General features: G+C 32.8%; 5 protein-coding genes across 5 annotated transcripts; all 5 read left to right on the top strand.

The window, feature by feature from the left end:
• The first annotated feature begins 13347 nt into the window (after positions 1-13347).
• LOC142982264 (uncharacterized) lies at positions 13348-14795 on the top strand. Its single transcript, XM_076128687.1, has 2 exons — positions 13348-13496; positions 13573-14795. The coding sequence occupies exons 1-2, from the start codon at positions 13460-13462 to the stop codon at positions 14778-14780; spliced, it is 1245 nt and encodes a 414-aa protein (XP_075984802.1). The 5' UTR covers positions 13348-13459; the 3' UTR covers positions 14781-14795.
• A 431-nt stretch (positions 14796-15226) lies between these two features.
• LOC142982349 (uncharacterized) lies at positions 15227-16666 on the top strand. Its single transcript, XM_076128812.1, has 2 exons — positions 15227-15313; positions 15507-16666. The coding sequence occupies exons 1-2, from the start codon at positions 15280-15282 to the stop codon at positions 16664-16666; spliced, it is 1194 nt and encodes a 397-aa protein (XP_075984927.1). The 5' UTR covers positions 15227-15279.
• Positions 16667-17042: 376 nt separating this feature from the next.
• LOC142982221 (uncharacterized) lies at positions 17043-18728 on the top strand. The gene is made up of 2 exons (XM_076128621.1): positions 17043-17202; positions 17360-18728. The coding sequence occupies exons 1-2, from the start codon at positions 17166-17168 to the stop codon at positions 18682-18684; spliced, it is 1362 nt and encodes a 453-aa protein (XP_075984736.1). The 5' UTR covers positions 17043-17165; the 3' UTR covers positions 18685-18728.
• Positions 18729-19080: 352 nt separating this feature from the next.
• Positions 19081-20711, top strand: LOC142982233 (uncharacterized). Its single transcript, XM_076128638.1, has 2 exons — positions 19081-19210; positions 19427-20711. The coding sequence occupies exons 1-2, from the start codon at positions 19177-19179 to the stop codon at positions 20683-20685; spliced, it is 1293 nt and encodes a 430-aa protein (XP_075984753.1). The 5' UTR covers positions 19081-19176; the 3' UTR covers positions 20686-20711.
• A 416-nt stretch (positions 20712-21127) lies between these two features.
• On the top strand, positions 21128-22588 carry LOC142982255 (uncharacterized). Its single transcript, XM_076128675.1, has 2 exons — positions 21128-21269; positions 21349-22588. Exons 1-2 carry the CDS (start codon positions 21236-21238, stop codon positions 22563-22565), a joined length of 1251 nt encoding a protein of 416 aa, XP_075984790.1. The 5' UTR covers positions 21128-21235; the 3' UTR covers positions 22566-22588.
• The last annotated feature ends 2714 nt before the right edge of the window (positions 22589-25302 follow it).

Consider the following 25302-nt stretch of genomic DNA (forward strand, 5'->3'; position numbering starts at 1 on the left):
TATTTAAAGCAAGTCTTAAGACAACTGGTATTAATACTCACAGCCAGTTGCCGTCACCGGTCGGTAAGCAATCTGTTGGTTAAGCAGGGTTCGTTTATCGACCGGTGAGTGCAGTTATTCTATAGATGGGTGACCGCATAGTGGTATTTGAACTGGGCGCCTCCGTGTTTCAGAGGACACGTTAAAATTCGGTCCAGATGGGTTCAATTCGAACAGGAAAAAATAAGTCCCCAACGACTTTAAGTATATTTTTTGTGTAAATTACAGTAAAATATACGCATAAACAGCATCCGCAATATTTTCGAAATAAGTACTCATTGAATCATAAACATAATTTTCACAATTTCCAATTTAATCATCAACTTAACTTAGTTAGCTAAACTACCAACATCGATAAATAGACTAATCTATCGTCAAACCATTGGAAAACCGCACAGAATGTACACAACTACATCAGATCAAGATACCACCCAGTTTAAACATTACTATTTACTTTATTTCGCGTCCTATCACTGAAGCTATTAACGCTATACTTATGGGATTCATCGATTAACTTGATATGCTTAAGGGATGAGCATTTCCGCTGTAAAGAGTACTATAGTCCGACTACTTAGTATAGAGCCTTGTGATGCACTATTAGTCTAGGGTATAGATAATAATAAGGTACCCGCGGGTATTAAGGCCTAGCTAAGGGAGATTTGTAATAAAATGAAGAATATCCAATATAATCAACCAGTTTTTATAATAATCAGTCATGTACTTATATTACTACCGAGTTTAAACAAAAAATAGCTTCTAAAGCTTAAAACTAAAACATTATAACACTTTTAAAAAAACGCTGTCTTTAGGCCTTATTATAATAGGGTAGGGTAAAAAGGCCTATACTATAAACTATTCAAAAATCAACTTAAAATAAATAAATTAGTATTCTTGACATCAATAATCATTAACATAAGGCAATAGAAAGCATAGTAGTCTTAATAAATTAAATAAATTGTCCTTATTCGCATCCATCAGGACATTGAAAATCATCAGTATATTCTGCAGTCAAACCGACACATTCTTCGTGGTACCACTTGAAGCATCGCGAACATTGCCTCATTGCATCATCCATTCTATCTTCTTTGCAGGCATGACCGTACCGATAATTTTTTTTTTGTGATTTATTTTTGTCAGATCGCCTTCTGACCACAATGCTCGTTTGGGAGGCATCGTGACTGTAAGCACTGAAAACAATAATGAATAAATTGAAAATATAAACTACGTATATACTACCCACTAACAAACATTTTAAAAACACGCTGCTACTTATATAGCAGTTAAAAAAATAGGAGTACAATAAGGCCTATTGTAAAATTTTATAGGCCTTAATATCCGCCAACCACCTATTTACAGAAAAGAATAATAATATAATTTTTATAACTACAAGTCTCTTAAAACGGTAATCTAAGGACAAGCATACGTTAATTAATAAGCGGACAGTCAATACAGGTTTGTAAATATGATATTTTCTAAACAACTTACGTTTTACTGGAGTCAATTTTTATAATTCGTGCTGCTGAACCGCACTTCTGAATGATTTCGACGATATTTGCGGGGGGAGAAGTGCAAGAGTGTGTCCGCCACTTTGCAGCGACTCGTATACGCTCTGAGCTTGTGTGACTGTAATCTTGATCGTCTACTACTGTATTTCGTACGTTTTTTGTTATTTAGGCCTTATTACCCGACAGGCCTTAATACCCGCAGGTACCTTATACTGAATTATCTAATCTATATTATATTACATTTGGGATGTTTAATAAATTTATAAAAGTAAATAACGTAAGTAAATATAAAATATTAGAGTTTGTTTGTTTGATTGGTTGAACGTGCTTATTTCAGGAACTAAGGCTATTGGCTATTTAACATCACGCTTTGACCAATAGGAGCAGAGTACCAACAGGCCACCGTTTGACCTTCAAAATTTTTAGGGATTGGAAAATTCAGTAGTTTTGACCCGAAAGGGTACCAATATGCATACTTACCTCAGAAACTTTCGCATTGATAATATTAGTAGAATAATATTATACACCTGACTTTTATAAACGAGACTCTAACAACTCTGTCAGTACCTTTAATTATACAGGTGTGACATTATAAAAAATATATCTCTCACCTCCCATCCGCTCCGGCGAGTTTTACTGGTAATCGAACCCACTACATTACGAAACTATCTAGGCATGTGTCAATTAAAACCTAAGGTAATAGCGACAAATTCCGATGGACACATAGTCGCGCAAGTATTTAAATATGCATATATTAACGCCTTTAAGTTACAAGTGGTTAACAGCTAGGTCATACTACATATGCAGTTGCGCAGACATGAAAAATTCCTATGTCGACTAGTGACAATTACACTATTATTTTATTTTTTTTGTTAGCCCTTTATGTGTCCCACTGCAGGGCAAAGGCCTCCCCTCTTTCCTTCCAAACCTGTCTGCCCTGTACCATGCTCCGCCACGGTGAACCACCCGCAAATGCCGCTAAAATTAAGTTGTTAAAATAGATCTAAGGGACAATTTTCTATCACTATTGGATATCGATAAGCGTGTAGATGTATGTATAGTCGCAAGTACTGTGCGTAAGAATTTACCTACAGTAAATATGTCTTAAAATATGTAGGATAGCGAATTTTTGTATTACAATTTATATATTTTTCACTAGTTATTATTTTATACATGCATAAATTCACGCATGTTTGTATGATAAGCACGAGTGTTTGTTCCGAGCCTGGTTGTCAATTTATCTATTTAAGTATGCATTTAGAAGTATATAAGTATGTTTACCTATCAGTTATTTGGTGACCATAGTTTAGGCTCTGCTTAGTTTGGAATCAAATGACCGTGTGTGAGTTGTCCAATAATTTTATTTAATTAACAGAGGCCAAAGAACTCCACTTGGTATGATCCTTACAAACTAGCTTATTATTCATAATCAATATTATGTACATACAATTTATAAGATGATTGCAAGTTCAAGCCTTTTAAAAAACATTTTCAACAAATGATAATCGAACCCGAATCTTATCTGAATCTATTAATTTCCTTTTAATTTCAACCTTGCTTCCTGCATCCTTCAATCAAATTAGTCCACCTGCACTTACGGCGCGCGTGCGTTACAAGTGAACGGACGACAGTGACCTTGTGACGTCACTAAGTCTGATCTAGACTAGGTCTTATAATACCTACATACCTACATATAAATAAATATAAATAAATTGGACAACTCACACACGGTCGTCTGATTCCAAACTAAGCAGAGCTTGTACTATGGTAACCAAACAACTGATAAACATACTTATAAACTTCTAAATACATTCTTATATAGATAATTGATAAATTAGCAACCAGGCTTAGAACAGATTCTTGTGCTCTCATGTTAGATAGGCATTCAAAGTTTCCAGTAGTCGTACAATTAAAAATGCTAATGAATATGTTATATAAAGGGAACAAATTAAATAATTTTCAATGTTTTTCAATTTACATTTAAGTATATGCCTTATAACCCACACTTGCTATAATAAATTGCTAATTTCACGCGAATACCTGTATTTATCCTGCCTTAAAATATTTCAATCAAGCCTACTCTATTCAGATCATCGATATAAAAACGATATCGTTTTATAACGATGACCTCTTTTTGTCTCTCAATATTTTTTTCGTACTCATTGCGAATTAAACACGCAACTTACTGAAGTACGTGAGGACCTATAATTGGCTGTGCGTAACTTAATCTATACTAACATTATAAAGCTGAAGAGTTTGTTTGTTTGAACGCGCTAATCTCGGGAACTACTGGTCCGATGTGAAAAATTCTTTCAGTGTTAGATAGCCCATTTATCGAAGGAAGGCTATAGGCTATATATCATCACGCTACGACCAATAGAAGCAGAGTGCCAGTGAAAAATGTTACAAAAACGGGGAAAATTATGATTCTCTTATGTGACGCACGCGAAGTTGCGCGGGTCAGTTAGTTAATAATATTATCAAATAAGAAAAAAACTGTTGGACCGTCGTGAATAAATAAATAAAGTAAAAACGAAATAAATAGGGCGTAAAATTACGACTAACCACACAATTAAGAATACTAGGGCAAATTAAATAGAATAAGCTAGTCTTAAAATTCAATAAATAATGTGACACTAAATGTTTGGTATTTAGATTGACATTCTGATCAGGCAAGTATTAATAAGTACAGGATTTCAATTTTAAAAGTTCAACCTTCACTGTCACTTACTTTTTAGATTGCCAAAGGATTTACATAAAATTATATTGAGTATTTATAATTCTGTTTGAGTGTGTTATTTTGATGCGTTGTTTATAGTGATTGCTTCGTCTACTACTGTGTTAAGTTGCCTTTTCTATGGTTTCTTTCAAGGAAGACGTATGTGTGATATATTTATAATCTAAGATCTGGATTTGTATTATTAAACAAAATCACTTTTAGCGTGGAGCAGTAGTAGCATATAGTTGACAGTTGTATCTTGTTGTAGAAAGGATACGCGACAAAAAATTACGCTAAAGCCATGTTTGTACTCTATTTATTTATTATAGTCGAATAGTAAGTATATATGTATTTTACTCGTCCAATCTGCCTTATTTCATACCTCAAGGAAAAAAAAACAGGCATTGTAATTTCCAAGTTTTACAGGTTCTTGGAACTGCTATAAAACTGTCGATTGGATGTGAAACAAAACAAACTATATACATATGTAATAAATATATATTTTTAAATTACTTTTGGACCAGTAGTCTTTTAATCACTATCATCACCAGTTAAAGCGTGACTAAACAGCGTATCATACGGTAGCCCAACATGATATAAATGCTAATTTTTACAACGTTATGCAAACAAAAAAGTACAAGTCAATTTGGATATTGTATTAAGTGTTAGCTGATGTAGACAAACGATATTGAAACGATGCAAATATTCTAATATTTATTTTATTTTTTCGTTTGATTATTTTATTCATTAACAATTGCGTGACGTTATACATTGTTAGTTTATGTAAACGCTGTTAAACTTAGGAAATAGCAATCTGATTTGAAAATTCCTCCAAAAAAATTGCATTGTTATCTATTTGCTATTTTAGTTAAGTCATTTTATTATAAGCCCTGCTTTTTTAAGATAATATTAGGTCGGGGAAAAAGTCTTTTCGCATTGTAGTATGTATGAACTTGTAATAAAATCTCTTTGGCTTCAAGAATCACAAATGGGTACACAGTTTCAGTACATTAGGTTTTTCTTTCAGTGAGCTCGTGAGGTACCCAAATATCGAGCTTTTTTGTGTAGAGAAAAGACTTTTTCCACGACCTAATATTATTATATTTACAAGGCAAGGTCTACGCGGGTCAGCAAGTTAAACAGCAACAAAATAACATAATTCTCAACAATGTAGCGTTGTTAAATGTTAGGTTATCTCGTTCAGGTGGCTCTAATAATAATCACTAACAGCCATTAGCGGCTAGCCGACATTCCTGCCTGCTCTGTGTCGTATTAAAGGAGTTTTATAGTGCTCATGTCTGATTTATAATATTTGTTTCGTTTGGTACAAGGTGGAAGAGGCAGCGGGTGAAAGCAAGAGCTCAGTAAAAGATAAAAAATAGAATAAAAGCATTATTTAACTAATCTTTTTTCGCGCAAATTATATGTTGATGTAGCTCTTGCAATGATACGGAAGTCATCTAAATTAGTTATAAGAAAAATGTCCTGAATTATCCATTGGTTTTAATTGAGAATTTTTTGTAATGTAATTTTTCGATAGCCACCTATTTTTGCACGGTTAATCAATGTTAAATAAAACAACATTTTTATACGTTTTCTGCCACCAAAAATTTTATAAATATTAGGTATTAATTTTGCACTTGTCCCGTGTTTTTCATTTTCACTTCAACACTCTCTCTTGCTTACACAATACTTACCTTCACCACATATGCTAAAATGTTTTCCACTTAGTATTGTACCATAACTAAACTAGGCGCCACATCCGTCTATCACTGCTTGCTAGAAAGTATCTGTCATCAAGTGAAGTTAGCTATATTATTCCATCGTCTCACTGATATTTCAGTCTCATTTTAGGAATGCAGACGTTTATAGTCAGGACGAAAGCCATCTGTCTTCCATTTTCATCAAGAACTTCGAAGTTAATTTGAAATACCTTATTTGACGCACGGAGAATTTGGCATTTGACATAATAATCCATACAAATCAATATTTTGTTGTGCAAAAAATTACGTACAGCAAAATTTACTTAGTAGCTTTAGTACTTACATAAGCTCCTAAGTAATATTGTCGTCTCGATAAAAACACAGTCAGCAGTATCTTTTATAACAATTCCAAATAGAATTTTGTGAAACTTCAATATGATGAAGCAATTGAAACACTGAGTTTAGGAAAAACAGCACTATAAAATTATAAAAAAGGAACATTTTAAATCAAATAGATAGAATATTTGAAACGTACTACAATATTCTGAATAATACTGTTCTTTATTCAGTGCCTACTGCTCGCTGGCCAGCACTCGCTTGCATCTTATACCTTGCACCACCCCCAGTTAATCCAGTGGTCATCAAGTCCACAGTCCTGGAGAAAGATACGCGAGGAATGCGCAGACTGATGTACAGGAACACGACACCGGTGCAGATAACTCCCTGTTTAGGCTCACTGCACTTGCTAACTAGATAGTTTTAGTTCTAAAACTATTGATAAAAAGTATACTGAAGCATAAAAAGATACAAAGTTTAGAATGTACTAGTCAAAAAAGATATGAGGTGACAAGTATAGAAAACAGACGAATTGAAAACTTCCTTCTTTTTTGAAGTCGGTTAAAAGCGAGTACTTCGTCATAAAAATAAAGATGCGGAAATTAATCGTGACTCAAGCTGTAATGGACATTCGCCTAAATAGTCATAAATTAACGATTTCAAACTCCCGGGATTTGTACACATAATATTATAATGCAGAGGGTATTTCAGGTTACGATAACTAATTTGTTTTCCCGAAATTCCGATTTGGTCTTGGGCTGCCCAGACTATAAATAATAGGAAATATTAAGTCTTGAGATTTTGAGATGATAAGTTTATTTGGCAATGTATTATTATTATAGCAGTTTCCCAATGGCGTCTTTGAAGACCAAATTTTTAGCACCAATGATAAGGTGAAGCTGAAGCTAGTATTTTTTTCTGATACCTCGACTTTTTATAAGCTAGTTATATTTAATTTCAATCAGCAAGCTATGGAACTGTTTTGCATAGTGCAACCAGCCTTTTTCTATCACAATCCTACATCAGACAGGTTACATACTGATGCCGCTAGATGGCGGTAAAGTGTTGACTTAACGCAAAACCGAGGATAAGCCTTATATCACGCACTTAACAGCTGCGCGAGTGCGATTATTATTTTATTTTATTACTTTGTATGACCATTTTATATAAGAGATTGTTAGATTAAATCTTTGTTGAAAATGTGGTGATATAAGGATGTGTTTATGGAAATCTGCTTGCAGTAAACGGCATTATAATATGATACTTTTCTTGTGGTAATTTTCCGTGTTTCGGAAGGTTCGAGAAATTGTGGTCCGTGCTGTCATTTTCAAAGATCTTGTACAGTCGTTAGCAGTGGTCAGAGACTTGAAAGTCTGACAACCAGTCTTATCGATGGGTATCGTGTTATAACCCACGTAACTGGGTTGTGGAGGTCAGATAGGCAGTCGCTCCATGTAAAATACTGGTATCGAACTGCATGCAGTGAGACTGGAAGCCGACTCCACCACGCTACTTCCATTACATCGAGGGGTCGTGGGTTCGATTTCCACATCATTTGTAAAAAAAACAGTTTTCTAGCTATCACGGTTTATAAGATACAGCCTGGAGACAGACAGACAGACTGAACAGTAGTGGAGGCTTAGTAATAGGGTCCCGTTTTACCCTTTGAGGAATACTAAAAAGGACATTTTAACTGTCAATCTCGATATCAAATAATACTAGCTGTAGAAAATAGCACTACAGCTTACCCGACTAATCGAGAACATCTATATTATTAATAATACATATTTATTAAACTCTCCACCCATTTAATATTTCAACAAGTACTCCGCCCTGTATTAATAATATTGTCTGCGTGCCGATGGCCTGTATTTAATTAAATTATTACAAATAGAGTAATGACAGCTGAGTATTTAGCTGATATGGATAACGGCTTGCTTAAGTCTAAGGGCAAGTTTCACAGCTTATTAATAAGTTTTGGATAATCTACACGATAGCTAAATTAACAGTAAAATATATAAATATAGATGGAGGAATTCCGCTTGGTAAGCTATCCGCTGCCTATTCACTAGTGGTGAATGCGACCATATATAGTCTTTACAATTTTATTCCGTATAAAGAGTTAGCTACCGTTAAATATTGTATGAAAATCTGATTAACGCCTCTAGCGGACGTCGTAGGAACTAATTTTGCAGTATATTTTAAACTAAACCCGCGCAACTTTGCTTGTGTCACATAAGAGAGAATGCGTCGTAATTTTCCCCGTTGTTGTAACATTTCTCGTTGCTACTCCGCTCCTATTGGTCGAAGCGTGATGATATTTAGCCTATAGCCTTCCTCGATAAATAGGCTATCTAACACTGAAATAATTTTTCAAATCGGATCAGTAGTTCCTGAGATTAGCGCGTTCAAATCAAGCAAACAATCAAACAAACAAATAAACTCTTCAGCTTTATAATATTAGAATAGATGTCAAACTCTCGATACTCGATAGTACCGACCGTAGAGAATCACGGTAAAGATTTGGGTAAGATTTAGCGCCACTTAATACTAGAACTTTATCAAAAATTGCCCATACTACGAGATAAAAGCACTAACCAATTTTAGACTTCTAAAATGTTCAGGCGTTTTGACTTTATAACGAAAACACAAATTACTATTCATATTCAACCTTATTATAAGTCGATTTAGTAATAACATACTACCATTAAAAGCGCACTGATAGGGCCGAGAGCGCTGCCCTGCTCCCGTCATTTACAAGCTTCATAGTTGCACGTGACGTTTAGCACCTCCCACTTTCATTTAAGGATAAGCTGCGCTAAATTGAGTGAGGTTTACAAGTAATCATAGAACGCAGCTGTTAAGATCGTAGCTGGTATTATAGTACTGGGAATATGGAGTTGATTCTCAAAAATATATGCATACTATCTCGCCACGTATATTTAAAGGAAGGCAGAGAATAACACCATCGGGTCGCTATTAGCAATGGTAGTCCTATGTAATAGGGGGCGAAAGGCCTTTCGGGCGGCTTGAACAACTTTGACACTAGGTTGACCACTAAGCATACGATTAGTAGTAGTAGGGGGCGATCTTATATTTACGAGTAAATACCGTGCACGTTACCAAACTCCGGGCTACTATTAAGAATAATCCAATCCAAAAAGGGCCAAAAGAAATGTGTGACCCGGGAATAAAACCGGGGACCTCGTGGTGAGCAGTCGGATAAACTACCGACCGCGCAACAGACGCAGTCAAAGTTAATTTATGTTCTTTGTCCATTTTATAAATGCAGAAAGATATCAGTTATCTACGGAACTTAAGTATGGAGTTGTAATTGAGATAGATCCACCAATTTGCCTAAGATTAGTTCAAAATAAATAATATATTATGCCCAAAATAAGGCAGGGTGATAGATTATATCCCGGAAAAGGTCAAAAGCTACGATTTCAACGAAAAATATACAAACAAACATTAAATATAATGGCTTAGAGAATATTTTACTTTGAGAGTATCAGGCTTAAAGTACCCAAATACAAATAATTCAGTTTGACAAACAACAGTTACGAACAACTGGTAGATAAGGTGATGTAACAATGGCGTGCCCTTTACGTGCGTCGGTGCAATGCGCACGAGCCCTTACCGTTGTGCAACTATAGGGGTGGCTCGGTGAGAAGGTATTATTGAATTAATTTATTTTATTTTAAAAAGTGAATTATTTTTACCGATCGCTAGTAACTGATGCTGAACTTAGATTCACACGGAAGTGTAATATGAAAATATTGGCGACTTGCCTCCTGAAAATACAGCTATATTCTAGAAACTGAGAAATGTTTCAAAATTGTCTTGATATTTTTTATTTAAAATTCTAAGTATTTTGCCTAAAACTAAACTTGACAGGTATATAATTGAGTTAGGTTGTTTATTTAAGTAATAAAAAATACAATCGGTAGCTTAATTCCGTTTAAGCATGAGATGTTGTCAATCTAATGCCGACTAGTAAAAGATAACATACTAATAAATCCAAGAAACATATTTAATCAGTAAATTACACACAATGTTTTAAAAAAATGCCAAGGTGCCAGCCCTATCATAACCTAAGGGGCATTACTAACTACTAGCCAAGCTGTCAGAGCCTAACCGCGAATGATTTACAATGTGTACAGGCCCTTAGGCTTGGTATCAAGTCTGCACTACACAATTAATGAGAGCCTACCTTTATCTAATGTACCACGTTTGTGTTTAACCCGTTATAATTATGTAGCTGAATCTATACTGCAGCCTTCTTATATGTATAGTAATGCGAAGTTTCCCGTCCCACCAAACTATGAGAGTGATGGAATAGAGAGTGTACTTGTGTATTGTGCACACACTTGGACACTATAAACAAAGTCCTGCACAGATCGCCAGTTTCAATGAAACTGACCGCCGTAGCCGTATATCGGCTAGGAGGACATTATAATGCGAAGCTGTAAATAGATGTATGTACATATTATTAGTTTGTTGCTCTTACCGACCGTACCAGAGCGTCAGTGTTTGCAATTGCTACTGTGGTACGAATCGTACATTGAATTGATGACGTTGAAACTTGATTGTGGACGTTGAAATTAAGAATTTCTCCGATATTTCCCGGAGGTAGGAAGTTGAAGGAGATCTACGACAGACCTCTGTGCCTCAAAGAGCTCGTAAAGCCGGTCTTGTGCCTCACTAGTCATGTGAGGGAATAGAAAATGTATCTCTGTGTATTGTGCACATACTTGAACGCTAAAGCAAAGTTCTGCAAGTAGTACTAACACAATTCATCTATACTATAATCTATACTAATATTATAAAGCTGAAGAGTTTGTTTGTTTGTTTAGATGCCCTAATCTCAAGAACTACTGGTGCGAATTGATGAATTATTGTACTGTTGGATAGCCTATTTATTGAGGAAGGCTATAGACTATATCACCATCACGCCACGACCAGTAGGAGCAGTGCACCAGCGAAAAATGTTAAAAAAGGGGGAAATTATAACCTATTCTCTCTTATGTGATGTAAGCGAAGTTGCGCGGATCAGCTAGTTAGAAACATTAGTACAACATTGTTTATTATTTCATTATAAATTGGCGTAACCGATTACTATAAAGAGGTTTTTTTACAACTCTTCTGAATACTTTGTTACGTATGTTTACATTTGAAGCAAAAGAAATGTGTGTCAATAGCAATTTGTCCTTTTTTCAGTTGTTAATTTTTATATTACTAGGTAAGGCTGTACTATAACCATTGGGGTAGATTTTTCGAATTATTCCGAGTTTAGATCGGGTTTCCAGGTACTAAGCCTCAAAGTTTGAACTACCCTAAACTATGTTGTCACACAGATTTACTTATTACGATACCTAAGTAATTTTAACACATCATTTTATATTTTCAGTGATATCAAATATCAAACCATCGATCTGTGAATCAATCGACAAAGAAACGTACACTATGAAAGCTAAAACAATTCTGAAAAACCGCAAACGATTTGACATTATATTACAAGACGATTCCATAACTGACGCGACTCTAGACGTACCTATTTTGACACCTGACTCAAAAATGCCGCACTCTATCATCAGATCTTTCCTAAAGGATGAGAAAACAGGGAACACGTATGTAGAATTAAAAGCTTTGGAGTACTTCGATCATACTATCATGGAAATGCCTGAAGGATTCGTAGAATACGTAGACCATATAACTCAGAGGGGCATAAAAATGCTAAGGGTCACTGGCCAACGACTAATGAACAAAATAAATTTAGAAAACAATTTGATGCAAAAAATTAATAATGCAACTTACAGTTTCAAAATCACTATGAAATATTACATGGAAGTTGTTGAAGAACTGAAATTACAGGTTGTCATGGGCGAGGATTTCCTATTTCTGAATATTGTAGAAACAGCCTTCAGACTTTTATATAAGTTGCAGAAAAAACTTTTAAGTGATGCGATTGCTGGATTTCAATTAACAAATAAAGATAACACCGATATGAGTAATATCAAAAATTCATTCGTCGGTCATATTCAAGATCTGAGTGAGAGTATTTACAAACAAACTATGAAAGCCAAAAAAGAAGAAAAGTTGTACATTTGCTATGAATACGAAAAATGCAGACTGTATCCAGCTTTTACAGATTACTGCGGAAACTTTATAGGCGAAATGTTGAGACTGTCTTATAACAAACTAGTAGAGTTTGTCAGAATTTTAATTGATATCATAACAAGTAACGAAGAATTTATTAAAGTGAAATCTAGGATAGATGATAATGATGAATTGATAGCTATACAAACTGAGATCTGCAACGTTACAGGAGTAAAACAATCTGTTATAGCATTAAGAACTGTCATTAATCAACGTTTTAAGATAATCAGTGAACCCACATTAGCTGTTAAAGTTCGAGTACAAGCAGCTAGAATGCTAATGGATATGTTTGATAAAACATTCGAAAACAAGCATGATGATAATTTCGAAACAGATTTTGATAAAAGTATCAATGTAATCTCAGACTGGGCTGCCGGAAAACCGTTGCTTAAATCAGTTTTAAAACAGTTTATTGATAAAACATTAAGAACAATACTCCATAATGATACAGATTTAAAGGCGGCGTTACTCGAAGTGATTGTGAGAGGAGATTCGCAAAGTTCTATATTAAAACGAGTGTTACTTTTAAGCAGCCATAACGGCGTGTTCTTTTAATTTATTTTTACTTGTAATGTCATTAATAAAGTGTGCTAAGATCCTTTAACATTTTATTCAATTCTACATTTTTTTTTCTAGAATTCTACATACCTATTTTACTTCATATTTATTGGAGTTTTTAAATAAAGGTTATCAGAAATTGCTAATTACGAATTAAAACTAATACGGCTGAAATATTTTTGGGTGCTCTTAAAGGGTAACATAGAGTTTTGTTTACAGACGAGACCAACACAAATGTTGGGTCGTTTTGTAGATTTGCATGGTTTATTTTTATTTCGGTGTTTTAATCACCCGTTAGAAGTACTAAAACATACTGCAAATAAAACGAATAATCCCATAAAATACAAATTAATCAATTATCTGATAATGTGTTACGAAATTTAATTTGAGACGCTGTTCTCTTTGTATTAAAGAGCTTCAGCTTTTCAGGAATATCTGAAATGTACTACTTAATTATATTTTCTTATGTCTTACAAGGTAAGTATGGAACTGTCACAAAATTACTGGACCTAAGTAAGATAAAAACATTTACTTATAAAATTTTAACTTTCAGCACTATCGTATACTAAAGCTGTTCAATTAAATCTAGAAAATGATATGAAAATAGAAACAGATTTTATATCATTTCTTAATAAAGAATACGATCCTCGTGATGATTCGCTTGAAGATGAGACTCTGTACAAAAATAAATTTAACCCAAAGTTTCAAGGATCCAAAGATTTAGTAGCAAACTCATCGACTTTGGACAAAACTGACGAATTCAAAGCATATATAGAACACATTAAAGATAAAGGTGTGACTATATTGAAAAAGATTGGCAAGTTAATTATAAACGAGATGCATGTTGAAGAAGATGCGGAAGAGAGCATTGAAACAGTGTGCAATGTTTATGCAACTACGATACAAAATTACCACATATTTATTTCACAACAGGCAGCGAAATTTATTGCTAGAGAAGACTTTTTGTTCTTAGATGTTAGCGAAGTAGCTAGTAGACTAATCTATCAACTGCTAAAGAAAATGTTGGATGAAGCTGTACCAGAAATTTCATTAACCGACACTAACACTGCCCCAGACATTTCAGATCAGAGCATTGAAAATTTGACGAAGATTTTTCAAAACGAAAGCCTAAACATGAGAGTTAATGAAGCACAATATTTGTGTGAAAAATACAAAATTTGCAGACCGTATCCAGCATTTTCAGATTACTTTGGCCACTTCATAAAGGAATTAATGAGTTTGTCGGAAAGTAAGCAGTATATGTTCTGTCATCTTTTCCGTATGTCTTTGAAATCTAATAAGCATTTCGCTGAATTTATGGAATACGTCGCAGTCAATTCTTTTAGTAATGCAATGGAGACATTTTTTGTTGATGATTTTGACTTGCATCATAGTTATTTGGTGGAAATGTATTCGGCTGCCAGTGAGAAGTTTCATTTGATACGTTCATCAAAAACCAAGAAACAAATGACAGGTCCTGCTATAAGAATCCTTTTCGATCTGTTTGATGAAAGATTCAATTGTATGTACGAGACCTTTATCGATACATTTGATTACACTGTCAAAGCGATAAAAAATTGGGGTGAAGATAAAATAACGTCTATTGTAATAGTGTTATCAAATTTCATCAAAGAGCTCTGCCGCATTATTGACGACATTATAAAATCTGACAAAAATGTTCTGAAGAAGATAATTAATATGATTAAAATGATCTTTGATGAAGAACCTGAGTATGATGAAATGTATGACAATACTTTATAAACATTTTTTTTGAAGATTGTAGTAATTTATTTTCAAAACCTTATTAAGATATTGCTATAAAACGCTTAAATAAACCATGTTTTACTGTAAAATAAAGTCAATACTAATCATTTTTAAATAGTTCTTATGCTAAGCTCAGAAACGTTCTGAAAAGAAGAATGGTTTTCGCTGAACTATTTGATGCGTCAAAGTGAGATACAATAGTGTAAAATAGAACAACAAAACTAATAATATTCTTATTATTAGTTTTGTCATGTCTAAACACAATCTTATCTCTATCAAGAAGCTCAACAATTTCTAAGATCCTTGATATTATTCACCCGAATCAATCATATTAAAACTGTTATTAACTATATTGAACCATCAAGAAAAATCTAGTAAAATGGCAAGTTCACAACAACTACTATCGATAAAATTAATAGCTTTCATTGAATAGAGTGGCATTTTGCGAATCGCACGTTTTATAATTCATAACTCCTATCGTTCCTCGTTCGTTCCAATGAACTTATTTATATCCTATGTAATATTACAAGGTAAGATAGATATACAGGACTCTACTGAAATTTCTTTCTTTTGTCTGAGTACTAATTTTCATCTAGCAACCATTGAGATTACAGCAATAGATCAATTTATGAGACTGAATGTTAATATCAACTTATACTTTTGGTACGTCCTTTTCTTAGTTGACTATGCAAAAAGTTTAATTAACGATATCAATTCTTGCAGTTCTATCCATTACCATATTACAAGGAAATTGTTTTGAAAATGGCCAGAAAATTGATGAATTACTATCTGAATCTCACGAATCAAAAGCAGAAGTTTTAGAAAATGAGCCAAAGAAACACAAAGTCGTACAAAAATATAAAAAAAATACTGTCGAGAATCTTGATGAATATTTTAAGCATATTAAAGAGAAAGGAGAAGCTATATTAAAGGATACAGGAGTTAAAATTATAAAAGAAATCAAAGTGGAGAGTAAGAATTTAACAGATAACTTTGACATTGTCATAAAAGAATACGAGAAAAGATTACTAGATTATTTAAATGACGTATTAAATAGCACAAAAACCATCAAGTATAAAGACTTCATACTTGTAGATTTGTGTGAATTTGCTTGTAGACTAATACATAATCAGAAGCTGAAACTATTGAATGAAACAGCTATATACTTAGCTTATAGGGAAAAACAATTTGAAGCACACACTAAGGAAATGATGAGAGACAAAATTCATGATATATTAAATACATTTTATAACGAAAGTAAGACTACTAAAAGCGAAGAAATGCAGTACATTTGTCACGTACACGACGTTTGCAGACCATATCCAGGTTTTACAGATGATATAGGATTTCTTATATACAGTATAGAAAAATTACAGGATAAAAAAATCGTGATACTGGTCAATATTTTGAGTGTGATTTTAAAAACGAATCCGGATTTTGTGGACACGGTATCAAAAATTAAGGGATTTAAAAAATTATTGAATCAAATAGTGGGAGTAACTAATTTCGAACTTAAAGTGGTTAAAGAATATTTATCGTTGGCAAAGGATGTTCTTGGTAAAAAGTTTACGATAATACGAAAGATAGATGATCGCCGAAAAAGGAAAGCAATAGCGTTAAGGAAATTTCTAGACTTATTAGACCAAGTGTTTGATCATGAATCAAATTATAATATTTTCATTGATTACGAATATATTTCCAAATCTCTGACCAGTTGGGCTAACGACGAGTTGCAACTTATTTCATCCGTTGCACAAGATTTTGTAAATAAAGTTATATTAAAGTTGAAAATATTTGAAGAATCTAATGAAAGCAAAATTAAGCAATTGTTCAAGTTGATTGAGATTTTGTGTAAGCGAACAAAAATGAATGATGAATTATGAAAGGCAGGCATAGATTCTAATGCTTTAGCCTTTGTTCCTTTAGAAATTATAACTATAACAAATATAACAAGCGTTTATTTTATTTTTAAGTAAACAAATTATCCTTTTCCGTAAATATAGTCTATAATAATATGTACAATACCACATAAATGAAAGTCAATTGTGTGTTAATGCTTATGAAAATAACTATGATAGGTATAAGTATTTAAGGTATTCAAAAATCAATGAAAATCATATTATTTCGAGCTTATGTTTGAGTTTATGTTCTGATATTCGTATACAAACGATTTTTCGTAATGTACACAGGAAATCTTGTCGTATTTTCTATCGCATTTTTATATTGTTAAGTCCTCATCAAAACATAATTTGAGAATAATAAACAGAGCTATAATAGTGCTAATTAAAAATACAAGTACTGGTAGTTTTACAAGTTGATTAATGTTTTCATTGCTAGCAACTGTAATACTTGTTCGTAAAAACTTTGTTTGAATATATCACAATGTTTATATTTGCCTTGCCTCTAATTTTTTTACCAGGTATCACTTATTTTGTTAGTTACATAAAAATTTAAAGAATTTTGATAATGTTTGTTTCTTAAGTATTTTTAGTATAGGAACTTTGGCTTTAAGCATATAGCTAAAATTATTTTTAAGGACGATTGAGCAATTCATCTTTTGGTTAACTTTTTCCCAGGACTTGCTAAAGGTTTACCTTTGGACAGCCAAGCAGATACACGCAAAGAAAATTCGAGCGTAACAATCTTCGACGCTAATTTCCTAAAAACCGAATTACCCTACAAAAAATTTGATGACAATTTTGAAACAGCCACCGATAAGATACCACTAGATGACTCTGAAATTGACGAACTAAATGACTACATAACTCATGTCAAAGCTTCTGCTACTGTAGTACTCAAACACTTAGAAAGAACAATAACAACACAGAACAGAACAGAGAAGAATATGACAAAAGTAGTAAAAGAATTACTTGATGTCTTCGGTACTAAGATCCAAAACCATTCAAAAGAAGTAGCTGCTATAGAAAAGAAGTATGGAATGGACACTGAATATACTTTCTTTGATATACAAGAAACAGCTGGTAGACTTATTTACAATCAGCAGATGATACTTCTCAATAAGACTGTTAATACAACGAAACCTGTACGTCGTCGTGAAATGCAGATAGCTGTATATAGCCATACTGTAGAGTTCTTAGGAGAAGAAAGACGATATCTTTGCAATACATACGGTTTTTGCAAACCACAATCCTTTTTCACAAACTACTTTGGCCACTTTATCCACGAAATATTGTCACTACCTTTTGAAAAGTTCAAGATTATCGTCAAATTTTTGATGACTGTTGTAGAACAGTGTGACGAATTCTGGGACATGATTTCTGAAATGGATATTGATGAAAAGTCTGCTTTGATGGTGAGAAAATTGTATGACGATCCTGAAAGAGTGAAAGAAATATTGACGGAACTGAGGGCAATATTGCGACATAGATTTTTAATAGTTCGTACTAAGGATTATGAACATAGCACAAGGGTTCAAGCTGTAAGGATGATTTTAAATATCATTGATGAGTCATTCTACAGTCAAGTTGATGGTAAATTGCTGAACAACATAAATAATATGTCAAAGATTATTAAGAAGTGGGCTAGAAGCAATGATGAGGAGCCACCATTCAATGAAATAGACTTAGTAGAGTTTGTCAACAAAATAATAAAGATATTTAATTTCAATCCAGACGATAGAAAGGAAGATATTATTAAAATTATACTAAAAGGTAGCTCTGGGAGTGTCAAAATGAGTGAATTGACTTTCCGAAATGGTTTTGCTGGTGTATATTATACAGCGGAAAGTAAGAGTAAAGAAAATAAGGGTAATTCTACTAATATGGGTAAAAGTGATAATATGGGTATTACTGCCAATATAGGTATTACTGGTGATAAGGGTAATGCTGTAGGTATGGGCAAAATTGCCATTATAGGTAATACTGATAAGAAGGCCCAATAAATCTTGGTTTCTTTGTAATGTAAAAATCATATCTGAATTATCAATAAAATATGAAATGTAAGAACGTGTTTTTTTCATTTGCTTATATTTTTGTAACTTGTGCACCTACGAAACTGTGACATCACTACACCGTATTTCTATACTGATATGTGTTTTTGACATTTCATAAAGAGTAGCTGATTTGACTGGTAGTTGAGTACCTACTCTATTGGTATATACATACTTTGGAAATTGGATTTAAAATATGGCAATATGCACGGTTTCTTAAGGAGCATGCAGTAGCGAGCGCAAGCATACATATATATTTTTAATTATGTTTATTCGTTCATTTTCTCTCAATGAGATTATGTAATTTTCTTTAAAAGGAAAAGTGTTATAAACATTATTGTATTGCACAATAAAACATAATTACTTTCCAGTAATAAAAATATTCAAAGGGAATTCTAGAATAGTCGTATTACAGTATATAAAATTTGTAGCGAAAGTCCTGCTATGCATTTATTTAGCTTTCTTATTTTATTTCACGGTGAGATAATAATGTTTACTTCATTAAAGTTTTGCGGTTTTATATTAAAATCAAAATGAAACTTTAAGATTATCTCTACATTTACAAAAATGAGTACCCAGATTTTTAATTACCTATTGACTTAGGATGTGAAAATTAATGTACTACTAACTTTCTAACTTAACTAGGTAATATTTGTAAAAAAAATATTTTTAACTGCGTTCTTAATATTTTCAGCGCTGTCTCTAACTTTATCACACGATGTAGGAATAGAAGCAGTCTTGAGTCTATCTGACAAATTTATGAAAAATTTTGGCATGGGAAAAGGTGAGAAGCAAAACATATTCATAAGATCTAAAGGAAAGCTTCCGAAGAAATTCTCGCGAGCTACCATCATGAGAGCTACCTGGGTTGGAAACAATAAAACTAACGAACTTATAGAATACGTAGATCATGTCAAACAACGTGGCGTATCCTCTCTTCAAGCATCGGCAAATCTAATAATATCAGATTTGGGAATTGTTAAAGACATAATAAAACTAACACAATATGTTAACGCTTTAACGAAAAATTACGAAACCACCATGCAAAATTACTTAGAGTACGTGATCGGACAAAAAGCTAAATTTGTTATAGAAGAGGAATTCACTTTTCTTGATATGGTGGAGACGGCTTGCAGACTTCTCTATAGCCAGCAGAAGCAAATACTAGACTTTGCTGGTGAAGTAGCTAAAACCGACCCGAATAATACGAATACTAATTTTGACGACCAAATTAAGACGTTGAACCAAATTATTTACAGGCAAAGTATAAATACTAAAAAGGAAGAAATGAGACACATTTGTCATAAACACGAAGTTTGCAGACCCTATCCTGCGTTTACCGATTACTTTGCTGATTTCCTAGCACAAATAATTAAATTACCAGAAGACTCATTACCTACTCTTTTTCAACTTATAAAGTCGTTAGTAGATATGAATGCTGATTTCTTTAATATAATACCAGATGAAAAAGATAGAAAATTTGTTGTTAAACGTCTTGTAAATGGTTTCGACGAATTCAATGCAACTAAAGCGGCCATGATAGAATTGAAATCGATTCTCGTACACAGATTTAAAATTATGAATACTACAGATTTGAAATGGAAATTAAAGACTCAAGCTGTGAGGATTCTTTTGGATATTATTGATAAAGCTTATCAATATGAACAGTATAATCTTATGTTTGTTGAGTTCGATCAGACTGTTCAGGCTTTAAGAAGTTGGATCAGTGAAGATAAGTTTTTCCCAGAAGCAGCGATAACCCACCTCTTTCACAGTATAATGACGGTCCTAGAATTAAATCTGAGCAAGAATGGCAAAGAAGAAATGGGTGTCTTGATTGAAACTATTCTATGGGGCAGCTCCAAAAATGAGAAATTATTCAAAACTTTATTCAGAGATGGTTCTGCATTTGTAAAAGGTTTGGAGTTTGCTCCCAATTTAGAGGTTCTTTGAATTGTAAAAATAATAAAAATATTGTGTGCTAGCAGCAAATTTTTATTTAACAAAGTATCCTGTGCATTGTTTTTTTTTATTCACATAATCATATCTGCAACTATTAATCTTTTATATGGAGACATTTTTGAGTTTTCTACCATCAGCGTGCTGAATGATCGTTGCGGTATGCGTACAATATTTCCTGACAGTCTATAATTTAGACACAACAATATGTACCTATAGTGGATTAAATAGAGTAGAATTATTTAAGAGGATTAAAACTACGGTTTATTTGGTCCTTAAAAATTTTAGCTAAAGTAATAATGTCGACCACAAAATTAGGGGTATGATTAAGGATCTCATTGGAAAAATTTAAAGCCTATTTTAAACATTTTGTAGGCAAATATGAACTATTTTATGTTTCAATTAAAAACTAATTAGCTAAACATTTTACGTCTAGATAACGTTAATTAAAAATTAAAGCTTTTATTAATGTCGAATTTAAATCGTTTACGTAATAGAATAGACTTCACTATTTGGAAGAGAGGAAAAGGATATTAATTAAATCATGTTTTTACTTACTTTAGTAATTATATTACAAGGTAAGATATTAAAAATAATATAAAAAAATATATTAGTTACATTCTTGAATAGAATATTTACGAAATCGATTATTTCTAGCACTCACTTTGTCTAATTCATTAATAGAAAAAGAAGGAAACTTTGATTTGGGAAATGACATTATTAAATCGGAAAAAGATTCAATGATTGCTGAATCCAAAAATAATCAACACGGTGAGAGATACAGACAACTTTCTATCAAGAAAGCTCAAAAAATACTTAAAGACTACGTAATACATATAAAAGAAAAAGGTACTGAGATATTGAAATCTAGAGGAAAAGAACTGAATAAGAAAATCAAAGTAAATATTAACTTGACTGATGTTGCTCACAATTATAGAGAAAAGATTGATGATTATTTTGAATACACTTCTGCTATGAAAGCGGAGACTATTGTTGAGAAAGAAACTGCGCTTTTAGACATGGTAGAAACAGCTTGCAGGTTGCTTTATCACGAACAGAAAAAACTCCTAATAAACGCAATCACGTTAAATAAATCTGAAATGATTGAAACTGAAGAAAGTAATGATCTAGATCCTATTTCATACTTTCCTATATACAACGACAATCTACAAATTCAAGAACTTATGATAGACATCTACAGGAAATCTAAAAATATAAAATCAGAAGAAATGCAATTGAATTGTGTTAAATTCGAAATTTGTAGATTTTATCCATCTTATACTGATAATATTGCTGATTTTATTCTTGAGATTATAAATCTACCTGAGAGTAAACTTAAAATAGTGCTCAAATTGCTTAAGATACTGGTTAAAAATGAGAAATTCTTTAAGGAGATCATTGATGAAGAGGATATTGATATTATAAGAGCTAAAGTAAAACATATTCTAAGCGATATTGATGCTGTAGTTCAATATCTGTCTGTAGCGAGGTATTTTATAGTCGAGAAGTTTAAACGACCGAATGCGGAAAAACCTCGACTCGAAATAGGTGTTCAAGCAGGGAAGATGCTTCTCGATATTATTGATAAAGCTTTTAGTTACGAAGATGAAGATATTATCAAAATGGAGTTTGATACTAACTTTAGAGCTATTAGAAGCTGGGCTAAGGGTGAGAAACTATTCCCTGAATCAGTGATTACACAACTATTTAGCTACGCGATAAAGGTTTTCGAAACAAATCTGAATACTAATGCTAAGAATGAAATAAAAGGATTGTTAAAGATTTTGCTTACGGGACGTGTTGCAGATGAAAAATTACGTAATATGTTATACAGAGATGGATCTGAGTATGTAAGAGAGTTGATTCCATTCTGATTTAAATAAAACTTGAGTTTTGATCGAGCTTTTTATTTTTAAGAATTTTTCTACTAGTCTTGATACTTGGTAGGGCTTCTTAAAAAATCACTATAGCTTTTTGCATAAGTTCAAGGTATGTAGGTTGATTGGTAAAAAGGGACGGTTGCTTGTACTCACAATACAATTCCGAAACACAAAGAAGAAGGCCGTGGAAGGTTTCATAGGGACATCAATGAAGTTATAAGAAAGTTGACAAACATGATTTTCTTAAATTTTTTAACATACGAATATCAAATCATAGTGCTTTAGTATATTGTAGGTACCGTTGAGTATTTATCCAAAGAAGTTGATTGTCAAAAGACCTTACGTCAAAAAGAACAATGGCAAAATCTCATACATCATAATCACTAATTTTAAAATGTTGCGTCTTCAAATAAAACAAATGTTATAATATGCAGCATTAATTCCCGACTCTAAATATATAAATATTTCCATTAGGCGCGCCGGAGATTTTAAGTAATTTGAGTTTATATTTTTATAGGTTATGTCATCATCACTTCATTAAAATGTTAATATTTTTGTCAAATATTGTTTGAATGTTAATTTATTCATAATATCACTCCTGTTATTCTACGACGGGGCAGGCGAAGGCGAACATTGACGTATCGTCAATCATCTATTGTAGTATATTACTATCGTCATCGTAGTGAAGTTGACTGCCTCAACCTTTCGAGCAGGTATAGCCCCAAAACCAATATGTACCCAGAGGTTTCCGTATGGTTTCCAATTCTTTGCGTTAATAAAGAGCTGATAGCTGCTGTTAAACCATTTGTAGCCAACTTCACTCCGGCAGATTTTAATTGAGTCATTGTTCCTACTACCAGATTGTTATATTATAAAACAAACTGTTCTATGGGGTATTTAAGTTATCAGATAGTATAAATCAGCTTGGTTGCAACAACAAAGGTAAATAAAAAATGAAAAAGTTATACATTATTTATTTCTTTCATACACATCTCTGATTATAATGTCATTTTAAAACTCAGCTGGTGCTATAATATTATCTTGATGCCTGGGCTATCCTAAGTACCAGACTAAAGTCAGCACAGCAGCCTATTGTATGCCAATCCACCGGACAACTTATTTTCGTGAGATGTTATTGGATAAACCCAGCTAGTCAGCAATGTGGCAACTCTTGTAATTTGTTCCAAAGCAGGGTATCAGCGGAAGCTATTCTATGTTACAATTCACACACAAAATTCAAGTCAGTCTGACACGACTTCCCATACTCGAAGAAGTATTAAACTAGTTTACAAAATCCAAAAAGCAAGGGAAACGTCCATGATAAATCAGTAGAAGTCATGTAGATGCAATCCAAATCGAAATCCGTTAGAGATGCAGATGATAGAAATCGCAAAACACAACAACACGTCAATGCCGAAAATCACCAAACGTCAACGACAAATAATCAAATCGAACTGAAAGTAGAGAATATAGTTGCCATACTTTAAAAAGATAATACTACTAAAATATCTCTGTTGACTGTAAATATATCTTTGTATGAGCAAAATAAATGAGAAGTTTTTAGTTAATTAGTCACTGTTTTTAATAACTTGTCATAACAATATATTTCACGTTAAAGACTATTTAGTTATTTAAACAATTAAATAGACAAAGACAACATAAATCTACTTATTTAACAACAAAGTACCGAATGGCAACATATTTTTATCTAAAGGAAATGGAGAATCACTTATATACAGTCAATTTATTACTTTTTGTTTAATCTATTAAATGTCGCCATCAGAAGTAAAAATGATATTCCTGAAATTCATACGATAATTAATAAAGTACATTGGTACTATTGAGATTCGAAGACGCTCAAAAAATATAAGTGATTTTTTTGCCATTGTTCTTTAGAAAATTAGTTTATAAGGATAACAGCAAGTGGCGTTCTTTGGTCTATGCCTACTTGTATATAAAAACGGCGTGATATTTTGTATTAAGTACAAACTTTACTCTCAAAACTACACAAGTAAAACACTTTTCCAAAATGAGTCAGACGCACAGTTATTGAGGCCCATCAAACTCGCAGTTTTGGTCTTATACGTACAAACATGTAAAGCTAAAAATAAAATGTTTTAGGTACAGATATCTCAAATGTCACATATAAAGACAATCATAAGGCGAGTGTTGAGTGACTCATGCGCTGGTTTTATACTTTTTGCATTCCAACCTTGCAGATTTGAATGTCAACCGGTTTTTGTTATGATTTACAAAAAGAGATACGTTTTGAAAGGGAAATTGGAATTTTCCGTTTGATTTAAGTAGTATAATTATCTACATAAGAATTGAAAATATGACTATAATTGCAAAACCTCTCGTTTACAATGATGATCAATGCACTATGAGACGCTGACTGAAAACATATTTCCAAAATGTAATCATCAAATCATGTTCTCAACGGAAGCATGGCCCCTAGAGTCATTGGGCAGAATGGTCCACTTAGGGCGCTCATCCCGGGACTTAATCCATGCACATGGGTTAGAAAAAAGGGTTTAATAATATAATCACACAAGTTTTGCAATTTGTTAAAACAGTTAATTCATGATTTGCAATATACATATAGATGTAGTAAAAAAAAACTAGGTAAAACTTACCATTAATCCATTCTTACGTATTACAATGCAAATGTCTAATTACTCTACCACGCCAAACTATTGAACTGATGAACCTTAACTTATACATAGAACAC

The sequence above is a fragment of the Anticarsia gemmatalis genome, chromosome 21 (genome assembly GCF_050436995.1).
Source record: "Anticarsia gemmatalis isolate Benzon Research Colony breed Stoneville strain chromosome 21, ilAntGemm2 primary, whole genome shotgun sequence".
Taxonomy (NCBI): Eukaryota; Metazoa; Arthropoda; class Insecta; order Lepidoptera; family Erebidae; genus Anticarsia; species Anticarsia gemmatalis.